The sequence below is a fragment of the Orcinus orca genome, chromosome 1 (assembly GCF_937001465.1).
Source record: "Orcinus orca chromosome 1, mOrcOrc1.1, whole genome shotgun sequence".
Classification (NCBI taxonomy): Eukaryota; Metazoa; Chordata; class Mammalia; order Artiodactyla; family Delphinidae; genus Orcinus; species Orcinus orca.
Window position 1 is genome coordinate 196365375 of NC_064559.1, and position 24979 is coordinate 196390353.

Sequence of the window (24979 nt, forward strand, 5' to 3'; positions counted from 1 at the left end):
CCGCTCTTGGGGCCCCTAAGGGACAGTGGTGAGGAACCTCTTTCTTGACTGTTGTAGGCCAAATTAGGGGCACTTTCCTAATACCTGACTTTTGGTATCTGCCATAGAGGTTTATTTGAAGGGGAATTTAATGTTTCTTCGAAGGAGGGGCTGCTGCGAGCCCCCTTCCTGCCTGCTGGGGTAAGGCCCCTCCACCCCATCTCTGGGAAAGGGAGCAGCCTCCATCTCCCCGGGGACTCCGGCCCTGGGGTGGTCTCCCCCGCGCGGCCAGGGAGGGAACCGGAGCCGCGCCGATCAGGCCCCGCCCGCGAAGGTGGTGCGAAGCCCGGCCCAGCCTCACATACGGGCCCGCCCGGGCCAGACCCGAGGGCGCTCGGCGGCGGCGGCGGCGGCGGCGGCGGCGGCGGGGATCCGGGCGTCGCGGGGGGCACCATGCGGAGCCTGTGGCCGCCGTGGCCGGTGGCAGCCGCGCTGTCGGCGCTGGGGGTGAGGCGCGGTGTTGCATAAGCGGGGAAGGGGGTGGCGGAGGGAGGCGGGAACCCCCCTCCCCCGCCGCGGGCCGGTCCGTGGGCCGGTCTCGGTGTCCCGGCCGGGGCGGGGCGCGGCAGCGGAGGCGGCGGGTGGCCGCTTCCCCATTCGGGCGTGAGAGCCATGGAGGCGCTAAGAGAGTCCGTGCTGCACTTGGCCTTGCAGATGTCAACCTACAAGCGGGCTACGCTGGACGAGGAGGACCTGGTGGACTCGCTCTCCGAGGGTGACGTGTACCCAAACCACCTGCAGGTAGGAACCCGGGCCCTCTGTGAGCCCCCAGCCCAGGCCCACCAGGCAGTCGCGCTGTTGCCGCCCCCGCCCCAATCCTGCCAGTCGGGAGGCAGGGGGCCAGTGCCAGACCGGCAGCTCTGGGCTCCTTGTCGAAAAAGTCTTTCTGGATTAGGAGTGCCCCTGAGGCTCTGGACTCCCCCCACCGGCCTCCCCTCCCCAGCCCTGCACCTCCCCAAACCCTCCTGACGACCACCTGCTACTGGGGCTACAGGCCAGGTGGCAGAGTTGAAGCATCCTGTAGAGGTGAGCTGGTCCAGTTCTCTTTTCACAGAAGAGGCCGTCCCTGAGTACTGAGAGACCTGCCCAGGGTCACACAGCCCGTTACTGGCAGAGTCTAAAACTGTCCCAGTTGTAGCATGGAAAGCCCTGGAATCCCATCAGTCCTCGGCCAGCTGGGGTGGTTGGTCACCCTGTCTGGTGGGCATTACCCCATTCTTCCTCTTTCCTCCCAGTCCCTGAGTTTGCTGAGGGTTGGAGCCCATCCTCTGCTCCCCCTTTCCCTGCCCCTTTCAGCCTCCTCAGGAAGCCCAATTCCTCCCCCACCCAGGGTCTGCCCCTATGGGATTCCAATATGCCCACTGCCTCCCTGCCTGGTAGCAGACCAGTGAGTGTCACTTCTTTTGCTCTTCTTCCCCTGTGGGGCTGAGTTGGGACAGTCCTGACCAGGACCTCAGCCCTGGTTGGGTTTGGACTCAGGCAGGTGGATGGGAGCGAGTTGGAAATATGAAGGATGCCCAAGGGGGGCCCTGTGACCTGACTTCCGAAAAACTGGCTTAAAGAGAGGCTGGAGCAGTCCAGGAGGACTTCTGCCAGGTTGACCAAGGGGGGCATTGAGGAGAGTATTGGGGCTGCCCAGTGAACTGACAACAAATCACAACTCCTCTGAAGGGCAAACTTAGGGTGTGTGGAAACTTAGGCTGCCAGGCCCAGCCCTACTCAGGCTCTTAGAAGCTGGGATAATAATATTAGTAAAGGGAAACAGTGTTGATTGAGTCCCTCCTCCAGACTGGTTAAATAGGCCCAGGGAGATCCAAACTCATGATCCCAAGTGGTCTGCCCACTGGAATAGAGCACCTTTACCTACATCATCCCACTTAATTTCAGGACCACCCCCATGAGCTATAGGGATTACTGTTCCCACTTACAGATGAGGAAACTGAGGCTCCAGAAGGGGAGACAATTTGCCTTAGGTCACAGAGCTAGAAATCTGGGAGTGAGAAATCAAACCCAGTCTGTCTAGACCCTCTTCCCCGTAGACCCTTCTTAAGAGGCTAAATCCAGCAGGAAATTAGATTCCTGTGGCAGCACTTTTCCCTTCCCAAATCAAAACAGAGTCTAATCAGCAATCTTTTTCAGTCTCATCTTTCACAGAAGGTTCTAAATATATCAGCACAGAAGCATTTTGGAATTCACAACAAAATAATATGCTGTGTTGTCATCATCACAACAGCAGCCCACGTGGGTATAGCCTTTTTTCAGGTCACAAAGTACATTCATCCGCCTGAGGCTGCCTGGCAGAGTGGAGGCAGCCCAGTCTCTGAAGCCGGGGGCCCACCTTTGAATTTGACACCACTTGTGATCTTGGGTGAGCAGCTTAATCTCTTTAAGGCGCAATTCCCTCATCTTTAAAATGGAGTTAGAGAAAATGGATGTAATACATATTTCTGGGCCTGCTAGGATTCTTGTTTTTTCTTCTGGTCATGAGGTAAGGGCCCCTGTGGCTATGCTACACATGACAAAGCTGACTCTCAGAGAGGTTGGGGACATTCCTGTGGTCACACAGCTATCATGTGGTTGGAGTGCAAACTGCCACTGGTTGGCAGTACACCAAACTGCCAAACTGGGTAAATCGCCCATTTTTACTACAGGAAAAGCCAAAAAGCTTGCCCCAAGGATTTGGAGGCATTTCTGTGGGTACCCAGCCTGGCTTTCCTTGAGACTCCCCGACCTCCCTAAAGCAAACATGAACCAGCTAACAATCGTTCTTCTAAGAGTCAAGAACCTATTTATCTCATCTTACAAAGCAGAGTTTTCTATTAATTTTATGTTTTTAATCATAGGGATTTTTTTTCCAGTATAAAAACTTTGCATGCTCATTTGTGGGGAAAAAAAAAAAGAGTCAAGTATAAAAAAAGATTTACAAAGAAACAGTAACCCCACCACTCAGAGATAACCGCTTCTAGTTTTTCACATTTGCTTATATATATTTTAGAATATAGTTGAGCTCACTCTAAGTACACAGTATTTTGTCCTGCTTTTTTCATTTAGTGCCACTTCATAAGCATTTTTCTATGTTGTTAAAAACTTCGAAAACATCAACTGTACCTCAATTTTAAAAGTACTTCCAGGGAATTCCCTGGCGGTCCAGTGGTTAGGACTCGGTGCTTTCACTGCCGAGTGCCCAAGTTTGATCCCTGGTTGGGGAACTAACATCCCGCAAGCCATGTGGTGGGACCAAAAAAATAAAATACAATAAAAAAATACTTCCAAAACATGCTACCAATAAAAATCATAATACTTTACGGTACCAATGTATAAAAGTATATTTACTCAATCTGCTACAGTTGGACAGTAGGCCCAATATCTCTAACACTGTGGGTGACCATTTTCTAGACTTTCGAATAATTTCCTGTGAGTGATTGCTAGAAACGCAACTGCTCCCTCAATTTTAGGCTTTTTAAAATGGACCCAGTCCCCCCAAATCTCCCTCTCTTGACGGGCAGCTATAAAAATCAGCTGCTTGATTTTTTTAAGGTTTGGAAGCCCATTGGTTCTCGGAACTTCAAAGTCATCGATACCAACACTAGTAAATGAAAACTTGCATCTTTCAGCCAAACTTGCCACCTTTTTGCCTGAACATGCTGACAAAGTGCTGTATTTAGCTGGAGCAAATTTCTACCTGTACCTCACCTGAAAGAAAGGATTTTTCTTTCCCTTGATCTCATATTTGAGGTACAAGTTAATTACAGTCAACTAAAATTAGTCACTGTGGACTGAGTACAGAATTGAAAGTCCCATCTCTAACACGGAGCCCCAGCTTCGCCTCTCGTGGGCTCTGAGACCTGAAAACTACTCACTTAAACCGCTTTTTTTGGCAAGATGGGGTTAATATTAATCCACCTCTCAGAGCTGTTGCAAAGATTGAAATGAGACAATATAAGTGAAAGCACCATGTATAATGCAACAGAAAATGCATTTGGTTGTTACCGGGATCATTATCAAAACTCACCAGGCATGGTATCTCAGGGATGCCCTAAATATAATACCTTTGCCTCTGCTCTGCTCAAACTGGCTGCCTGGTCTCCCCACACCCCAGTGGCCCAAAGAGAAATAGCTAAAGATACACTTGCAGCCTAAACTGGGGAGCAGAGGGCCCCAACTGTTTACCAAAACCTTTGAAACTCATCCAGTTAATCCTAAAAATCAATTTTTTCAAGAAAAAGGAAAGTTGAGATATTGAATTCTTAGTGGTGGTTTTCTCATTTTTCTACCCCTGCCCCCCCGCCATGCACAGAGCTGTCTTTAGCAGGTGATTTCAGAGACAGTCCCACTGAGTGCTTTACAGAGACCTCTTTGCTTACCAGGAGACCCTTTCAGCTCTACCTGCCTGTTAGATCTTTATGCTTCTGGCCTTCGAGTTGTTCTGGGATCTGAGCTGGTCAGACCTGGCACCTCATCCAACTTCCTCATTTTAAAAATAGGTGACTGAGGTCCAGAGGCCGCCCAGGGACGCATGAGGGATCTTGAAAAAGTCAAGGGTGACCTTTGACTTCTCGGACTGGTGCCCTTTCTCCAGTGCCGTCGTGTCATCAGCAGCTGGGTGTTTCTCTGGGAAGCAAAGAGAGCTGGAAAGTGCTTCTTTTAAATACTAGACTTTGATCCTGTTTATATATAAGGAGTCCCCTCCCTCCCAACAGGTACTATACTATAAGCTGTTCTCAGTCATTGGAAGAGAGTCAGGCACAGGGGCAGAGGGGCAGGTAGGGCTCAGGAGGGAAATGGGGAGGACAGGAGGGCATTCTAGTTTCCCTCTGGCCTGGCCCCAGTGGCCTCAGCCAGAAGCTCACCGTATAGAAACTGTGCTAGAAGAAACTTCCCCAACCTGACACCCTGACGGAGGCAGGATATCACGCAGGGCCAGGCTGTCCTGGTCTGTCTGCTCCGAAAGGCTGACTTCAAGGCAGGCAGCCAGACCTCCCTGCCAGCCCCCACGGAGTGGTCTGGCCTTTGGGCTGCAGCGGGTGCGCTCCCTGCCAATCCTTTGGCCAGACTGACTCCTGTGCGCTGCTCCACTCAGCCAGGTCGCTGGGGGGCCAGGCGGTGACTCAGGAAAAGACTCTGCCTTCCCTCTGGAGCCCGTTTCCTCTGAAAGCCAGGCTCCCCGCGCCTTCTGCTGGCTTGTCTCCTGGGCCCCGGGCGTGGTGTCCCATCCTCGCCTGCAGAACTCGTTCTTGCAGAACCTTGCCGCACCAGGCCCTCACTTCTGTAACCGAATATCTGTCCCTCATCAGGGCTTTGTTCCCTTGGCTCTGGAAACCCTGGGAACTCCTGGGCTGGACAGCTAGACAGTTCCTCCCTCTTTCTCATTCTCCAGCTCTGTTTCCTTCTCGGTCTCCCTCTCCACCTGTCTTGCCGTCGCATCCTTTCCTCTCTGTTTCATTCTCTCTCTGCCTCACACGACAGTCGCTAGGATGTTAAGCCTGCCAGTGAGCTGAGCGTTCACGGTCATCCTTACCCCATCTTCCAGACGTCAGCTCTGCGCCTTAGCTGATGCCCCTTCCCTGTTACCTCTCCAGAGACCAAGAGGGCTGCCCGTCACTAACCTCCCGACCCTCCACGTCCCTGCAGACCCTTCTCTCATGATCAGCACGCCCTCATTTCCAAAAGGCCGGCTCTGAAGGAGGCAAGGTGGGGACAAGAGGGGCTCAGGGAGGAGACAGCACGGAGCCAGACGGCAGCTCAGACCCACAGCCCCGGCCCCGTCCGTTGCACCCAGGAGTTGGACAGGCTCTCCTGGAGAGGCCCCTTGATCCCGGCGCAGTCTCCCGGTGACTTCTCCTGCCACGGGAGGATGCCTCTGGATTTCTGCCCTCAGACGTGAGGCTTGTGCAGAAACCACGAGGCCTGTCAACCTGGTCGTTCAAGTCGAGCAGAGAACAGCACAGAGGCTAAAAACCCGATTTTCAAATTCCGTTTGCCAGTTCTGCCTAGAAATAGGAATTTTTAATTTAATTCTGACTTAATTCTGTTTAAGTTTTGCAGGGAACACCATCTGTTTGTTTGACGTTAAACAATGAGGCTCAGCTCGGCTCGCGGCTCCTGGGGGGCAGCGTGGCCACTCGGCCGAGGCTGTGGGTTCGGGAGGGACGTGGGTTTTCTCACGCTGTCTTCTCGCCCCACTTCCTGTGTTTCTTCTGGAGCTAGTACTCATACCTACTCTTAGGGATGTTGTGAAGATAGAATAGCATCATCTAGCAACAAAATAGAATGAACGTGATGCCAGAAGCACAGAAAGCCCTCAAACAATACCTGCCATGATTACTCTTTTTTTTCCTTCCCTCCCTTTGTCTTTCATCCTCTCCCTTTTATTTCTTCTTTCTCTCCCTTTCACCTCCTCAGCTTCCCTGCACCTCGGTATTGCTCTGTCCACATAAGAGAGGGTTTTCTGCTTCCCCAGCCCTGACGGCTGTGATCCTTGGCCTCCGAGGGGACGGGATACCTGTTACACCAAGATCACTCCATCTCTTAGCTTTTCACCCCTCTCCCCCCACGAGCTGAGCCTTGGTAATGGGGGCACTGAGAGGCCCAGAGTGGGAGGCAGAAGGTGAGACCAGCTCAGGGGCCCAGGAAAAGTAAATGTCAGCATCCCCAGACAGGGCAAGTCCTTTGGGGGCCCTCTGAGATGCCGGTGCCCAGGGTAAACTGCGTGAGAGAATTGATGCCTCTGAAAAAGCACTTTATAGACGTCGATTGCTGTGAGCATGTCAGCTCGTCCCAGGCTGTGTCTGCACCAGTAGCGTGGTCAGAATCTGCATGTCTCACGCTTTTAAAAAGGTTCTTATGGGATTCCAGGAGGCGACCTGCCCCGACCCCCACCTGACACAGCTGCTTCTGTGTCGGAGCCTCCCGGACCTCCACAGCATTGTCACCAAGCCTCAAGTTCCTTTTCTCGGTTGTAGGACCCACCTTTTTTTTTTTCCACAAAAAGTTCTTGTCTTCCTCTTTCTCTAGAGCAGTAACCCCCAGTCATTTTCTTTCTTTTCTTTTTTTTTTGCGGTACGCGGGCCTCTCACTGCTATGGCCTCTCCGTTGCGGAGCACAGGCTCCGGACACGCAGGCTCAGCGGCCATGGCTCACGGGCCCAGCCGCTCCGCCGTGTGTGGGATCCTCCCGGACCGGGGCACGAACCCGCGTCCCCTGCATCGGCAGGCGGACTCTCAACCACTGCGCCACCAGGGAAGCCCCCCCAGTCATTTTCTGTTCACAAAATAGCCAGTGATGACCGTGAGGCTGTTCAATGCCCTTCCCTAAGGTGACCAGCCTCAGATTCCCCAGGCGCCAGTGTGAGGCTCCCTGAAGGCTGTGACCTGCTCCTAGGGGCCGCCATCCCCTCAGCTGTTGGGGGGCACTCGCAGGTCAGAGGCTGGGTCTCCTCATCTCCCCTGACATCACCCCCTTCACCTCCTGGCAGGCTGTGGGTCTCCCTGCCTGCATGCCTGCTCCCCTCCAAGCCTTGCTCCTTCCACCTTGGCTTTTCCAAAGGGTAAATCTAATCGTATCACTCCAGCCCTCAGGAGGAAGTCCCCAGTCTTTCACCTGGCTTACAGCACCCCTTAGGATCCAGGCCCCCCTTTTCTCTTCCCCTCCCCATTCACCTGGCCAGCTTCTAGTTATTCTTTAAGACCCAGCCCAGGCATCCCCACCTCTAGGAAGCCTTCCCAGACTGAACCTCTGCCCACCCCAGTCTGTTTCTTTATCTGCCTCTCTGCTGGGCAGTGAGCAGCTGAAAGCAAGGGAGTCTATCTTCCCCCTCGGTCTTTCCAACGTGGCCCTGAGTTGGTGCTCGACTGTTGGCCACAATGTCACTAAACTGAACCCCACCTTCAGGGGACCCTTCCTGTCCCGCGGCCCTGGCTTTTGCAGGAAGCGCCTCGTAGTACAGAGGGGAGCCCCCAGCTGGCCTTGGGTCTGAGGGCCGGGCCGAGGACTCTGAGTGCTATAGACTGGTGGGTTCCTCCTCAGCCTGGAAGGCCCTGTCACGCCCTCCACTTCCTCCCATTGTGCCTCCTTTCCTGTTTAGCTGCTGTTAGGCTGAGGACATTTTTTCCTCCCTTTGAGGACCTGCTCCAATGGAGCTATTTCTCCATTGCATCTCCCCTGACATCTCCCAAGACTCTAATCTCTGACCCACAGGCGGGCTCTAGAATCAATACACTTGGGCTCAAATCCGAGCTCTACCCATTTAGCTGTGTGATGAGAGGCAAGGGTCTCACCTCTCCGGACTTCGGTTTCCTCATTTGTAAAAAGAAACTAAGAACACAGCCCTCGTGGGATGATGACGGTTTCGACCGCTAAGGCTGTCTGTGCCCCGGGAAGTATGCACTGTGGTTGTGTTATCATGGGGGTTGTGTCACCCCCGGCCTGTTGAAGCTGGGGCTCTGGAGAGAGCCCAGCTGGATGTCTGCTGGATGCCTGCGAGTCCAAACATCCTGGTTTTTTTTTGAACTCCTTACTGGAGAAACAGGGAAAAGCTGATCTTTTTTTTTTTCTTCTACCCGTATCAGGTGACACAAAAAACACAAGCCCAGCTGGGTTGACTGCTTAACTCGGATGTTTAGCAGCGAATCTGAGCTGCCGAGCAGGGTGCTGGTTCCTTTCCTGGATTAGGACCGATTCCATGGGAACCAGACCACCCCTGAGGCAGGAGGGGACATCAGGCAGCCCTGGTGTCTCCCCAGGGCTGGGTTCTGCCGTGGAGCCCCCTCCTCCTGGGTACTGGGGGCCCTGGGCTCACGTTCTCCTCGCCCCGCCTGTCTCCTTCCCTACAGGTGAACTTCCGAAGCCCCCGGAGTGGCCGGAGGTGCTGGGCCGCACGGACCCAGCTGGAGAAGCGGCTGGTGATGCTGGTAGCACTTCTGGCGGCAGGAATTGTGGCCTGCTTGGCAGCGCTAGGCATCCAGTACCGGACAAGTAGGTGCACCCGTGTTGCATGATGGGCTTCACTCACTCCCGCCCCAGGCTGTGTCCACTTGTAGAAGGGGGCTTCCCTGCTCAAGCCAGGACTGGCCTCTGAGGCCAAGGAGAGAGCTGGGTCTGGAGGCTGGGGTTGCTGCAACAGACCAAGACCTGGGAGCTGGGCGGATGGGTGATGTTAAGGTTTTGGGGTCAGAAGGACATGAGTTCAAATCCTGGCCGGGCAACTTATTGTCCATGTGACCTTGGACAAGTCACTCGATCTCTCAGAGCCTCTGTCTTCTCTACTTTAAATGGAGAAAATAGTGCTCAGTTTGGGGTTGTCTCTGAGGATTCGAGATGATGTCTATCACATACCTGGTGCCCAATAGGCCTTCTCTAGCCTTAGCTCCAGGTACTATTATTGTTAGGATGTGGGCTGGTTCGACACAACACACGGGCTGGCCCTGTCCTCCATCCTTAGTTCCAACAAAATAGCAATAATGGCTTCCGTTTGCTGAATACTTTCCATGTACCAAATACCAGCCCTCTCCTTTACGGATGTAATCTCATTGCCTCCTCACAGCAGCCCTGTGAGGTGTGGTTGCTTCTGGCCCTGTTTTCCGCACAAGGAAACTGAGGCAGTGGCACTAAGTAACTTGCCCAAGATCACGTGGCTAGTGCGAGAGGGAGTGGGGCAGCTGGAGTTCAACCATGGGCTGGCGGACCCCAGAGCTCAGGCTTTGTAATTCGTGGTGCACTCCAGCGTGGGTTAGTACTCCCAGAAAATCTGTCCTTCTGTGAGCCAGGGACCTTTGTGTACCTCTGTCATCTCATTTCTCTGTCCTGCCTTGTATATGATCAGACCCCACTTCAATCCCACTGTCCGCGGCCCGAGGCTGGTTCTCTGTGTCTGGCTGAGTGTATGTAGCAAGTGTCTTACACAGAATCAATGATCCATGAACTCTTATGGACCTGGAAAGGGCAGATCCAAGTTAAAAATAAGGATGGGAGTTCAGTCAGTTCCAGGATCTCTCCCCTGGGCCCCAAGATCCAGCTTTCTCCTGACAGTAGGCCACCTGGTTGAGTAGCCTCTGGGCCTCTGCCAAGAGTTTAACCCCATCAACTTGGTCACCTGGTACTCATCCCATCAGAGCCATCGTGAACCTTCACAGGATTGGGGAACGTCAACTGCAGGTTTTGTTGAGCCTTCTCCACTGTGAATTTCCTGGCCTGTGTGGGTGGCCATGCTGCACTGGAATGAGGAAGGAATTTGGGGGCCTGGAGGGAGGGCAAGACTTCATCTGAGTCATCCTTACATCGCTCCTGGATCAAGCACTCATTCATTCATTCATTCTTCCTTCCACAAACATTTAATGAGAACTTAATCTATGTCAGGTGCCTAAGTGGTACCTAAGAAATAATCGCTTAATTGTTTAACTGACTATTTAATGATTTGTAGATTTTTACCAAATGCGCCTAGCACAGCAGGTGATTAATGCATATCTGATTAATTAATTAATGATTTCTTAGCCATATGTGCTTAGCATAGTGCCTGCATGCCATAGATGTGCAAATACTTTGCAAAATGAATAAGTAAACAATTGAATGAACGAAGAGCAAGAAGGAGGATTAAGTGGGAACAGCCTTTCTTTTTTTTTTTTTGCCACACCACAAGGCATGTGGGATCTTAGTTCCCCTACGAGGGATCGAACACGCGCCCACTGCATTGGAAGCGCGGAGCCTTAACCACTGGACCACCAGGGAAGTCCTGCTGCAGCCGCCATCTTGCTTCATGCTAAATCAGGTTTAGTTCAGAACACCCTGCCTGGAAGTATAGGCCCTAGCCAGCCTCGTCTGCCCAGCTCTTGGCCCTGTGAATGGGGAGCAGGCTAGACTCCAGCAGGCAGTATTGCCCTGAGATTGCCCCTAGGAGTTCCCAGGCTGCTTCTCCATCAGAAACCAGAAGGGAGCCCCCAAGGCCTGGCTTCTAGTGGTTGGGCCCCAAACACTTCTTTCATTGCCAGGTGGGGCCCGCAGGGAGGAATCCTGCTTCTGTCTGTCCCTTCCACCTCGGGGCTGCAGAAGGGTTTTCCCCAGGCTGGACCTGGGTGAGGGGAATTCTTCCCCCAGGGTGGAGCTGGGCCTGGGATCCGGTGACCTTTGAGCCAATTCATGTGTCTTCATCAGCTGCCTGGGCCTGGGAAAGCAGAGGCCTCCCCAGATATTGACAATAACCTCATTACCCAGCAGCAGGTGCTGGCTGGCATCAGCCACATCTGTGCAAACATCAGTCAATGCAAATTCTGGTGATTCTGAAAGACTCACCTTTAAGTTATGTCTGGGCACTTAAATACATATTTATCCACCTTCCTGCTGCACCATCCTTTCCAGAAACTTACAGATGCTTTGCAAGCAGTGACAGCAAAACAAACGATAAATTCTCTGGAAAATACTCTGAAGTGTCTTACTTAGTGTCGAGGCCAGGCACCATCCGGACGAGTCTGTGAGCTGGATCTGGGACCTGCTCGACGGATCATTCACGTCCTAAAGGGAAGAAATATCTTCTGCATCCACCGGTGGTGACCAAGGCCTGGACAAAGCTCTTTTATGCACTCAGCCATTCATTCATTCAACAAACATGTACTGGGGGGCTTCCCTAGTGGTGCAGTGGTTGGGAGTCCGCCTGTGGATGCAGGGGACATGGGTTTGTGCCCCGATCCGGGAAGATCCCACATGCCGCGGAGCAGCTGGGCCCGTGAGCCATGGCTGCTGAGCCTGTGCATCCGGAGCCTGTGCTCCACAGTGGAAGAGGCCACAACAGTGAGAGGCCCGCGTACTGCAAAAAACAAAACAAAACAAAAAAACCCATGTATTGGATAGCTGCTAGGTGCCAAGTTCAATGCTGGGCAAAGGAACTATAAATGCAAGTAAGATGCTGGCTCTACCCTCAGGCTCACATTCTAGTGGGGGATGTAGACAAGGAGACGGCCATGACATAGCATGGTCTGTGCTCAGATAGCGGACACCCAGGCAGCCAAGGGGCACAGAGAAGGATGAGGGTCTGGGAAGTTTTCCCTGAGCAGAGGGAGCCTGAGCTGAGTTTTGAACGTGTTGACAGGAGATTAGGGGGCCTGGAAACCGTGTATTAATTAATCACATGTACATTAAGCACCTGCTAGGCCAAGGATAGTTGGTAAAGCATCTACAAACCAGTAATAGTTAAATAATCAAGTGACTGTTGCTTAAGTACCACCTGGGTACCTGCAGTGTGCCTAGCAGATTAGGTGCTTAGTGGAGAACTCAAGCCTCTCAGACTGATTCCTGGGGGCTGGCTTCTTATTTTGGTTTAAAACCAAGTCCCCCTATGATAACTACAAATACCTCTCTCTCTGACTCTCTCTCACACACACGCACATACACACACATACACGCACACGCCCACACACACCACACACACACACACACCACGCGCGCGCGCGCGCACACACACACACACACACATTCTGAGGTGTCTTGCTCCCTGAGAATCACCCTCTTAACAGCTGGCTTCTGGGTTTTCCCACCAGCCAAGTATTTGTCAAGCTTTACTTCCTGCAGTTTGTTGTATAAAAACAATAGGTATTCTTTTCCTTTTCCAGATATGAAGTTTTATCATAATAGTGAATAGGCTTTTTCAAACTACACAGAAATTCTTTCCCCCCATCCCCTGCCCCCATAAAGATTCTGGTACGTTCCCTTAGTCGGGAAGTGGGGCATGCGACTCCAAGTTCTCATTTAGAGATATTTTAAATGGTGCCGTGTCCCCTACCATTTCCTTTCTCTATTTTCATGCCTAAGGGCTCAATAATCTTTAATTGTTGTACGGTCATCTCAAAACAAGGAATTACCTCGACATAGAGTTGCCCTGATTTTTGTGCTGTTGTGCGACTGTTCTGAGCCCTTTGTCAGCCTTCAGGACTTTGGGTTTGTCATCAGATGTTAATAAGCACACAGGCTGCCCAGCCCCAGCTGGCATTGTGTCTCCGAGTGAGAGGAAGACCACCCTGCCAGCCCATGCATTCTCTTCTGCTCTCTGAGGATTGGCCTGGGAACAATGGACCCTAAGACTCCAGGGAGCTGAGCCCCCCGCCCAGCCATGAGATCATCATCACCGTGAAACTGGTTCTACCGTCCTTCCTCATCTCCAGATGGAGAAACCGACCCTCAGAGAGACGAGGCCACTTGCGCGAGGCCAGAAGCAGAAAGCTGGGATTTGAACCCAGGTCTAAGAAACAGCCCCTGACGCCTGCCCTGCTGCCTTCCTCCCTGTGCAGTGGGGAACTGAACGCGCCAGAAGGGCTGCAGCAGCCCCTGGCACGACTGGTCAAGGGGTGGTGAGGGAAAACCCCGGCCTTGGCATTGCCGAAGCAGCCTGGAGTGGGGTCAGCCTGGGCGCTCCCACACCACAGAGCGACCTTGTTCCGTTCACTTGCTCAGAGCCTTGGCGTCCTCATCCTCCAACGGGGGTGTCGCTCCCGTATCAGGAAACGGTCCCTCTTGTTGCCAGTCAGCTTGGGTCAACAGGCGGTGCAGCTGGGCCTGTGTGCTTAGTCACAGCCTCCATCTCCTGCAGTCAGCTTCATCTCGTCACCTGGGGCTGGGCCACGGCTAAGGCTGCCCGCCGTGTGCTTCCTTTGCTTGAGCCCACCGACCAACCTCGCCTCGGGAGTCCGGCCCCCTCCTCTTGCCTCTGCCCCATGTCCTGTGAGAACCGGCTCAAAGGAAGCTGGTTCCTCTGTGCACTGGGTTTTGGGGGCACTTGGAGGATTTGGCAGCCCTCCACGCTGCCCACCTGCGCCAGCTCCCATCCCTCCTCATGGCAGCACCTGACAGATGGGGCTGCCCTGCCTCCTGGGCCAGTCATCACCGGGAGGGCTCCCTTCCAGGCCCATAGCAGGCATAGCAGAGAGAGGCTGGGGTTCAAACCCCAGTGGCCACTGAGCAGGGTACTTAGTCTCTCTGTGCCCCAGTTTCCTTATATGTAAAGATGGCCTTAAAGTGATCTCTTAGGGTTGTTTCATTTTTGTTTTTTAGAAGATTCAATGAGATAACTCTGCTGCCTTGTACTCAGGGGGAATGATGTTTCATAGTTCCTTCTATTCCTAAGACTCTTTCTTTCTTCCTGAGTCCTGGCACCGTATTGTCTGCATCACCCATTTGGCATGGACTAAATATCCTCGGTCTATGTTGGTAGAATAAATGACAGACATTTCTCCTACTGTCGTCTTTTTACTTTTCTTGTATAATGTGTGTATCCCCAGCTAAATTATTAACTCTTGGAGGAAAGGACTATGCCTTTTATATCCCCACCACACACACACACACACACACACGACACACACACCATACACATACACCACACACACACCACACACACACCACACATACCACACACACACACACCACATATACACACACACACCCCACACACACCCCACACACACCCCACACACACCCCACACACACCATACACACACACACCACACATACCACACACGACACACACACCATACACACACACCACACACACACCACACACACACCATACACACACACCACACACACACGCCACACACACCACACACACACCACACATACCACACACACACCACACATACCACACATACACACCACACACACACCACACATACCACACACACACACACCACATATACACACACACACACACCCCACACACCCCACACACACCATACACACACACACCACATATACCACACACAAGACACACACACCATACACACACACCACACACACACCATACACACACACCACACATACCACACACACACCACACACACACACGCCACACATACCACACACACACCACACACACACCACACACACACACACCACACACACCATGCACACACACCACACACACACCACACACACACACCACACACCATACATACCACACACACACACAGACACACATTCTGTAAAGAACCTGGAAGATACTCTAATTATTTTGTTGAATAAATGAATGCATGAATGAGCAAATAAATTTGTTGACCATCAGGGAATAATAAAAAAATCAATGAATATTTGTGGAAGGAAGGACTGATTAAAAGAAGCACCTTGGTTCAGGATAATTTTTAAAGCCATAGAAAGGATTTTAGGCAGCTAGACAGAAGTCTACTTTTACACATCAGGAGATCATAAATCTCCTGAAATCTTTTCTCCGTAGTGGTCTAGTGACTGTCCAGTTCCAAATCTGTTTGGTCAGGGCTGGGGTGGGGCATGGCACCCCAAAGCCCCAGGCCACCTGCGCTATATTGCCATAGCCTCTTCCCTGCCTTCCCTTCACTGGCCTCTTGTCCTTGACCCCTGCCAGGAACCCCCTCGGTGTGCCTAAGTGACGCCTGCATCTCGGTGACCAGCTCCATCTTGAGCTCCATGGACCCTACGGTGGACCCCTGCCAGGACTTCTTCACCTATGCCTGTGGCGGCTGGATCAAAGCCAACCCCGTGCCTGACGGCCACTCACGCTGGGGGACCTTCAGCAACCTCTGGGAACACAACCAAGCCATCATCAAGCACCTCCTCGGTAAGCACCCGGCAGCGGGGCCAGTGGACGGGCTGCAGAGGACGGCTGTCCGCTAGACCTACCTGACCAGGCCCGGTTGAAGGAAGAGCTTGGCAGGATGGGGAGACGGAGGGCTGTGGAGTAGGTGAGACTGAGTTAAATGTGCCCCATCATTCATTGCGTGATCCTGAGCAAGCCACTTATCTCTGAGCCTTACTTTCTTCATCTATGAGAACAGGATTAATAATACCCAAACTGCAGAGGTTCGAGAACGAGTGAGCACATGTGTGAAGCATTGACGTGGCATGTGTGGCATGTAGTAGGTGCACAAGAACTGGTAGCTGTGGTCATTGCTCTTCTGGCTTTAAGCTCTCCCTTAGGTTTTGACTAGTACTGACCGTGAGTTTTGCAAGTTACGAGCAAAAGGAATGAACGCTGAGCACACTAGATCAGATTTTAAGGTTGTGAGCTGATCAGAGTTCTAACAGCGGTTTTATCTGAGAGTTATTCATCGTAGGCAGAAGTCTTCCTTGGCCTCATGGTAATCGAGCTTGCGTGATAAGCCATCTAACCGAAGTTCTTCTCTTTATACCTTGTTAGGCCTTCAGCACCTCTAGTTGACCTTGTAGTTGGTTGTTGCATCCTCAGGTTAGAATCCCATGTTGGTCTTGTTTGAAGTTGTATCTTTAGTTAATGTCTGTTGAATTAACATCTGCCTGTTGGGTGCTCCTCCATGTGGAATCAAAACACCCTATGCTGTAACTTATAGAGGTCCTGACTTAAACACTTCAGGGCTGAGACCTTCACCATACCTGTCTCCTGCTGACCCCTGCCCCATCCTGGGACCCTAAATGCTGGGAGAGGCTAGGTCATGAAAAGCCAGTCAATTAATCCATCAATGACAGAACTTAGATTTGACAAATACTTACTCAGTTTAAAAAGAAAAAAGCATCTTGATACTCAAAAGTAGGTAAATTGAAGAAGATACCTAAAAGGGGGCAGATCTTCCCAAAGGGACAGAAACCTTCCCATGAGATAGGAAAAGAGTCTAATTTGATGATTATGAATTTCAGGCAACTGTGTCTTTAAGACGAAAGTGGAAATAAGCAAACTAGGTTAAGGAGACCTTCGCTTGTTTTCCCCCACCTCAGCCCCAGGGGGCGTGGCTGCTGCGGGTGAAACCCACCCACCACTTCTTGGCCCCCAGCAGCTGCTGGGCAGGGCCCCCTGGCAGCCCCCTGCTTGTCTCCCTGAGGGACAGAGCCGGGTGGTGTGTGAAGGCGGGGCTGAGGGAACCCCATATGTCAGGAGCAGCAAAGCCCCCTGTGCGCTTTGTGCTACCCGAGTGCCTTTGCAAGGGGACCCAGCCTTTTATTTCAGAACTAAAGGCAAATATGTCTGTGGTAGCCAGACTGGAACTCAGGGATGTCCCTTCCCCAGCACCTAAAGACACAGCCAGGGACTGTGCAGGGACCATCAACCAAAGCAGGGGAACAGTCCAGATAGGATAACGAGATGGGCTAGTGCCTCTGCTTCAGTCACCGGGAGCTGGGTTCAAGTCCTGGTTCTGCCACTTACTGTGTGATCTTGGGTCAGTTACATAACCTCTCTGGGCTCTTGTCTCATCAGTACAATGGGAACCATGCCTCCTCCAGGTTTGGAAAATTAAATGGGAAGATATCTTTAAAGCACTTTACCTGGGCCAGGTGTATTGTGGTGGCTGCTGTCTGTGTTGGTTTTACCATTATTATTTACCCTTGACCTTTGCCCAGTACTTTTCAGTTTACAGAGCTCTTTTGTAGATATCACCCTACGTGACCCTGTAGGGTAGGAGCTAGGAAACTGTTGCTCACCCCGCTTGGTAGATGAGGAAACTGAAGTCCAGAGAGCTCCTCAAGACAGGCTAGCAGGTGGCAGAGCTGGGACTGCCTGACTCCTGGTCACGTGTCCTTTCCGTGTCCCACACCACCTCCAGCAGGTGCCAGGGGCAGTACGGCTCCCTGCCCATCTTGTTGGGGAGAGCCTGCAGGAAGCACGGAGCTCTGAGAGTCTGAAGGAAAGAAGGAAAGAGGCTGGCATTTGCTGAGTGTCTGCTATGTGCCGTGCTCTGTACCAGGCTCATCATATCCACTGCCTCCTTAATCCTCACAGCTACCCTGGGACTTAGGAACTGTGGTTCCCATTTTATGGGTGAGGAACCTGAGAAAAGTTAAGCTTGCCAAGGACACCCTGCCAGTCCAGGATGAAGAGGGTCTCCAGCCAGGGGAAGCAGTTAGCACCCAGAGGGGATGGGGGAGAAAGGCGGACGGGCCCTCTAACTCCCCAGTCAGGTCCAGAACTGCCCCTTGTGTAGGACCCCCATGGGTCCTGATCCTGCTGGTTCTAGGAGGATCTTGGGTCCTATCAGGAAGACCTTGGGTCTAGGCCAGGACCGAGCTCATCCCCCTCCCCTACCCCGCAGGCAGCAGTCCTGGGCTCTGGCCTTACATCCCCGCTGTCCCTGAGGGTCAAGGTAGGGGTGGGGGAGTGCACTGAGCCGGGCACGGAGCAGCCAGAACCCTGACCCCGGGGCCGGGGCCCAGTGGTATCAGGAGTGAGCCCTAGCATGCTAGCTTATCACCTGTGGCCTTGGACGAGTGACCCGGCTTCTCTACAACTTAGATTCATTCTCTGTGAAATGGGAATAACGGTGCCACCTAGCACTCAGGGTTACTCTGGGTATTGTCTCACTGTGATGGGTCAGAGTGCTTAGCACAGAGTCCAGCACCTAGTAGTGCTCGGCAGAGTAGGACTGCCCTTCTCGGTGGTGGATGAGCTCCAGCCCAGACGTCTCCCTACAAGCTGTGTGACTACAGAGAGCCTGCTCAGCCCGCCTCAGCCCTTCACCTATGCAGTGGGAACTAACTCCGAGCATTGGCAGGTGTGTTCTAAGGATTAATTGGGTGGTTGAAGAAAGAGTAATTATTGCTTATTTTATTTCTTATAGAAGCACTGATAGAGCTTCTCATCAGGAAAGGAGGGATAGGGTGTATCCATGACTATGCTGGGTTGTTTACTTGTATTGTTTTATTCACGCCATGGAGTATACGCCCATTTTACAGATGAGACTCACACCTAGGAAATGGTGGAGCTGGAATTCAGCCCCAGACCTGTGAGGCCTCAGGCCTGTATTCTTTCTTTACTGATTCTGCTGTGCACATAGCGGTCACAGGGCAGCCCACAAGTATGGTTTGCCAACCTCCTTTCCCCCAAGGCCGCTTGATATTGTTCTCCAGGCCAGGGGAGACCTGGCCGAGGCCTGATGAACACAGTAGTTGGGGTCACCTCATGTTGTAGTGACCGAGAGCTTCCCCACAAGGCATATCCTGGCATCCCCTCTCCCCGGGCTCACTCCTGGAAACCAGTCTGGATACGGCGCCTCACTTATGGGCCTTGATACCTGGGACTTTGATACCTGGAAACTCCCGAAGAGGCAGGAAGTAGGTGAGTGGGTGACCAAAATATGCAGGAGTGTGGGCCAGTGCATTCTTGGGCTTAAGGCCAGGCTGGTTTCAGCTCCCCCAAGACAAAGGGGTCAGCCAGCAGGCCTCAGGAGGGAGCTGGAGCTGGTGGGGATTGGAGCACACAGGGGTGCCCTGCTGTCCAGGCTGGCTTGGGGAGCAGCTTCTCTAGGAGAAGAAGGACAATTCAGAGGCTTAAGGATTGTGTCAGCTGGCCAGGCAGGACAGCTGTTACCATCAACTTGCTGTGTGACCTTGGGCAAGCCACTTCTTTCTGTGAACGGTGAGTTGACTCCGGCGCCCTCAGAGGCAATCCAGGCAGATCTGTAGCAGGTGGGTTGAACTGGGCCAGGTGCCACCGTGGCATGTTCCGGCTGCCTGCTGGCTGGAGGGGGGTGACCTCAGCTGCACGAGACACAGACGCCTCTCCCAAAAGACACTCTGCCATCCACCCAAGCTGCCAGCTTGGGCTGTCCTCATAGGCTCTGGGGAGACAAGAGTGTCCTCACTTCATCGGAGGAAAGGTACAGCTGGACCCGTCACCCCTGAGGCTGGGCCTTGCCTTAGGGCTTTTAGCACAGACTATTCTGCCATCTGGAACACCTCCCAGTCCTTCAAGACTTTGGTCAAACCTGCTTCTCCCGTTATGCCTTCTGTGGATACCCAAGGGCCTCTCCGGCTTGAGCTACAGTTATATTTTGTGTACTTGTCATATTTACTACGTTTTATATTCTAAGATTAATCACGAAAAAAAAAATTGATGCCTGCTTGTTGTAACAATTCAAGTAACACAGATTCCATGAAGAAAAGGTTAGTGGTTTCCCTTTCTTCTACTCCTGACACCAGTCTCCCTGAGAAATACAGAGTCATTCCAGGAGCATTAAATTTGTCCATGTGACTGTCAGTGACTTGGCAGTTAATCATGTCACGCTGTGGCATCTCTTCTATTTTCATTTTGACCTTTTTCCAATGTTTACGGTCTAATGTAGTTTCATCTTCCGGTGCACGTTGGAAATTCTACAGACAAGCCCTGCATCTGAAATGCTTCCTATCCAGTATCACGCCGCGGCGGCAGGCCTTGCTTTTTCTTCCATGCCTGGGGAGCCGTGAGATGGACTGATTGCTAAGTTGATCCAAGGATGGGAGCGGGTATCCAGGGCTCCTTAGGGGTGGCTGGACTGCTTCAGATCTACCTCTGGTTTTCCAAGCCAACCTGCAGAAGAAGAAAGGGAAGCAGAGAGAGCTTAGGCCTCTGCTCGCTGGTGTGACCTTGGACCAGTTACCCAGCTTCTTGCCTACAAATTGGCACCCGCTGGTGGAAACGGCTGTGACAAGATACACACATGCAGCCATGCCCACACACAGAGGAAGTAGCTCGTTTTCTCCGGGAGGCTTAAAAGTGCGTGGGTTCAAATTCCGGCCTGCCGCCCATTAGCTCTGCCTCCATAGGCGAGTTCCTTCGTCTCCCTGGACCTCATTTTCCTTCTGTATGAAACGGGGTGGCCGTGTCCACCTCAGGGTGTCAGTGTGGTGATGAAAAGATCCCAGCACACGGCCTAACGAGCGGTAGTCGCCAGTAAACGGGAATGGTCTTATCATGATTTTTGTTCTTCTACAGAAAAAGGCACTGCCTTATCAGCTCCCCCTCTTACCCTCACCGGATGGGGCTCCTGAGGCCTGTGACTGTCTGAATTGTGTCTGTGGTTTTATCTAAAACAAACGCTGATCCTGCCCTGATGTGGAGTCGGGGCCCCACAGGCTCCTGGCCAGCCGGTCTGGCCGCAGCACGGGGTGGGGGGGGGCGGTGGCAGTGCCACAGAATCCCAGGAACCCCCATCTCTGTAGCCTCCCGGCTGCTGGAGCATTTGTTTCCTCCCCAGGGGTGATGTGGGAACTGGTGTTCCAATAAAAACTCCCAGAGGAAGAAGCAGGCCGATTAAATGGTATGCTGTCTTTCCTCTCTGGGACTTTGGGGAAGTGACTGAGGAAGTTTCTGGAATTTGGGGTCCCTAAAAGGAAGTACCCAGGCAGTTGGGAGTCCTATTATCTGGTCCTGGCCTGCCAGATTGTTTCCAGACCACTGGGGCCCTGGGAGTGCCACCATCTCAAACATGTGGCCCCTGCTGGGCCCTGGGCGCTGCCCTGTCCATCCCTCCAGGCGGCTCCCTACTTCTGAGAAGTAAACAGGCCAGGGGGTGTCCTAAAGGAAACCAAGCTTTTCCTCAGGAGAAAATTAACTGTGCCTGACTTCACTCTGAAACCCAGCCTCCTCCCTCAGGCTGAAGTGATGGATGCCTTTCTCTGTGGCACTCCCAGACACGCCTTCATTCACTCTCTCAACAGTTACACACTGTCCACTAACTGTGTGCCGGCATCCCTAGGTGCCTAGGATCCTGTGAGGAACAACAGTCTTTTTTGTGTGTGGAACTTACATTCTCACAGGGGAGACAGACAATAAACAAATAAATGAGTTAATAGATAACATGGTTGTGAACAGTTAGGGCCTTGAAGAAAATCAAGTAGGATGCAGGGCCAGAGAAGGGAGAGGTCATGGTAGCCACGGTGATCAGGAAGGATGGGCCTGCAGAGAAGGGGACATTTGAGCAGAAGCTTGAATTGAGGGAGAGAAGAGACCACAAGGATGTGAGGGGAAGAGTGTGGCCGGCAGGAGGAACAGTGAGCACGGTGGCCCTGGGGTAGGAGCATGGAATCTAGAGGGGAGGAACAGAAGACAGGCTAGAGCTGGCAGCCAGGAGGTGGCAGGGCCCAAATCATCCAGGACTGTGTCTCTCAACCTTTTTTAATGACTGCTTCCTCCCTAAAATTTTAATACCATGGATATACTGTATGCTTGTTTCTGTACTGTATGTATGCATAAAAAGAATAAGATGTTTCTGGGGGACTTCCCTGGCGGTCCAGTGGTTAAGACCCCACACTTCCACTGCAGAGGGCATGGGTTTAAGCCCTGGTTGGGGAACTAAGATCCTGCATGCGGTGCGGTGCGGCCAAAAAAACAAAAAACAGAGTAAGATGTTTCTGCCATCCAAGAACTAATTCTCTCCCCGCCTTTAGGAGCAATATTGTCCCAGTTGAGAATGCATGCTATAGGGCCTTCTAGGACATTTTAAGGAATGTGTATACTCCAGTGCCTATTTGAACTGAAAGTATTCAAGGCAACAGCTCTATAAACTCCACCCAGGGTTCCACTTGGATGTTTAATAGACATCTCAAACTTAAAACATCTAAAACCGAATTGCTTATTCCAGTCCCCGAGCCTACCCTCCATCCCCAGTTTCTGCATCTTAGCACCCCCTTGCTCAGGCCAAGGAAGCCTGGCAGCACCTTGACTCCTGTTTCTCTCGCGTTCCCCCTGCTTCTCACCCCTTCTGTGCTGTCACCCTGGCCCAAGCCCCCACCATCACTCCATCGCTCACCTGGTCTGTTGCAGCGGCCTCTTACCTGGCCATCTCGCTTGGATTCCTGTCCCCCAAGGAGCCTGCCAGGTAGTAGGTGCCCTGTGAGTGAGGAGGAAGGAGAGGAGGTGGAGAATCTGCTGTGGGTTGTCCTGATGGGCACAGGAGCCAGGGGGCGGCTGTGGGGCAGTGGAGGAGCTTCACCTGCTCCTGGGGCTCCTGCCCCAGCCAGCATCAGCGTGGGAAGCTGGGGTGAGGGAGGGGGAGGACACGTGCTAACCCCTGGTGGGGCTCACACTCCTGTCCCTTCCTGCCCCACCTGCCTCATTTCCTCCCCGTGCAAGCCTCCAGCGGTACCGGGCTCATCACCCTCTCATCCCCCAGATAGGGCATCCTTCCTCATCAGAAGCAGATCCTGAGCTCTGTTCTTTCATCAAGCGTCGCTGAGGGCCACCGTGTGCCCGCCGGTGCTGGGGGAACAGGGGCGACTAGGATATGGACTAGTGGGCGAGGCAGCCCCGGCACAGCCCCCGCTGCCGCTCCACATGCAACTCATCCTTTATCCCCAGGGCTCCGACAGGGAGTTCCCAGGCCTCCCCCTGCCATCCTCTCCAGCCCCCCTGGACTTTCTCCTTATAGCAGTCGCCCCACGTATAATCAGATGCCTTGCGATGCTCGCACTGCTGTCCACCTGACCCGCCAGGCTGGCCCCGTGCCCGTGGCCGTGTTGCCTGCTGCCTCCCCACACCCAGCCCGGCAGCCTCCAAACCTTCAGAACTTACTAAACATTTGTGGGAAAACAAGCGGAGGTAACAGCCAGGGTGTGGAGCTGAGAGGAAGGAAGTTTGACCTTGACAGTGAAGGAGAGAGGGAGGCGATGCATTCCCCCTCCTCTCAGCAATCATATGGGGCTTGTGTACAGGTGTCGGGGAACGGGGGTTCCGCCTGGAACTCGCTGTAATCAACACAGCCGGGCTGTTCCTTGGGAGTCTTTCTTTGGGCCTCTTATCGTGGTGGCCTTGGGGCCATGGAGGAGGGAGATGCCAGGCCCTTTCGTGGGCCAGAGCACACAGGACGCGCCTCCCCCGACACTGGCCTGGCATTTCAGGGTCATGGCCAGAGTCAGATGCTGCTTCTGGAGTCTGGTGAGCAGTGATGATTCTTCAAAAGCCTAGGTGATATAGCTGATTCACTTTGTTATACAGCAGAAACTAACACACCATCGTAAAGCGATTATACTCCGATAAAGATGTGGAAAATAAACAAATAAATAAATGAAGCCTAGCTGCTAGGGGCGGGTGTTGTCACAGAAACAAGGCCCCTGGGAGGGGTTTTGCTTTGCCTCATGTTGTGCTCCGTTAGTCTGAGAAGCAGGGCGAAGTTCAACTCTCCCCACGTCTGCGCTCCCCCTCCAGAAGGCTCTTCTCATGCTCCAGTAGGGCCTGGGGCACACTCGGGTATTTCCGGGGCTCAGCAGTGGTTGCCTGTGGGCTCCAGGGCTGTGTGTGCCCTCCGCAGACCCTCAGCACGCAGGCCTCTGGACCTCTGTCTCTGTATCTCCCTTCAACTAGCCCCAGGCTTGTCCCATCCCCTGTTGAGGGCTGTCACCCTGACTGCAGCAAGACGGGGCGCTGATGCTCTCTGACCATTGACACCAGTGATGCTGTTCATGGTAAGAACTGGGGGGCAGAGGAACTCTCGGGAGAGGGGCTGGGAAAGCTAATTAGGCTCGTCAGGAAATGACTCCAGCCCTTTTGAAACAGGCTACACCAAACATTTCTTTTCTCCCATGCCCTTTTATGCTTCCTTGCTTTTCCTCATACTGTCCACTCCCCCCAAACCCAGTACCCTTTCCCCTCATTTCTACCTGGTGGGTAACTTTTCATCTTTCAGAACCAGCTCAAATCGTAGAACATCCTCTGGAGAAACGCCGCCCCCTGCCCTCCCCACTCCACCAAAGGGGGTGACTTTTCTCTGGGTTCCAGAACCATTTGCGTTAGTCAAAGCACTGTCTTGTCTTGGGGTCATGTCTTTGCATGTATGTGTCACCATTTGACCATGCGCTCCCTGGAGGCAAGAGCGGGTCTTACTTGTGTCCATAAAACCTAGTGGCCAGCCCAGCGCCTGGCACCCATAGGTGCTCAGCGTTGAGGCCCTTCGTGAATGGACCTCTCAGGAGAAGCTTCATAGGCAAGATGGCCTCTGAGAGGCCTTGAAGGCGGAGTAGGGCTTGACAGTATCCTATGCAGAAGGCCAAGGGGAGCTCTTTCTTCGTGTGTTTACTTGTTTGTTACTTGTGTCCTCACACTGGACAGGAAGCTCCATGGAGACAGGGACGTTGTCTTTTGTGTCCCCAAAGCTGGCACAGAGCCTAACACAGAGTGAGCAGCTAGTACCCACTTAGTGAATGAATGGATAAAGCTCTGCCGGAAAAGGAAAGCAAAGGAAGGGCTTTCGGGGTCCAGGAGGATGAGAATGAAAAG

The 24979-nt window shown here is 52.8% G+C and overlaps 1 protein-coding gene across 2 annotated transcripts in view; it reads left to right on the forward strand.

Annotated features, from left to right (window-relative positions):
- Positions 1-24979, forward strand: part of ECE1 (endothelin converting enzyme 1) — a 113846-nt gene that overhangs the window by 57167 nt on the left and 31700 nt on the right. The window contains exons 1-4 of one of the 2 annotated variants that reach the window (XM_012534024.3): positions 332-486; positions 694-780; positions 8871-9012; positions 15392-15604. In XM_012534024.3, coding sequence (XP_012389478.2) covers positions 433-486; positions 694-780; positions 8871-9012; positions 15392-15604 — 496 coding nt within the window. In that variant the 5' untranslated portion in view covers positions 332-432. Of the gene's footprint in view, positions 1-331; positions 487-693; positions 781-8870; positions 9013-15391; positions 15605-24979 lie in introns of those variants that run through there. The other variant, XM_033433191.2, reaches the window with a different exon arrangement.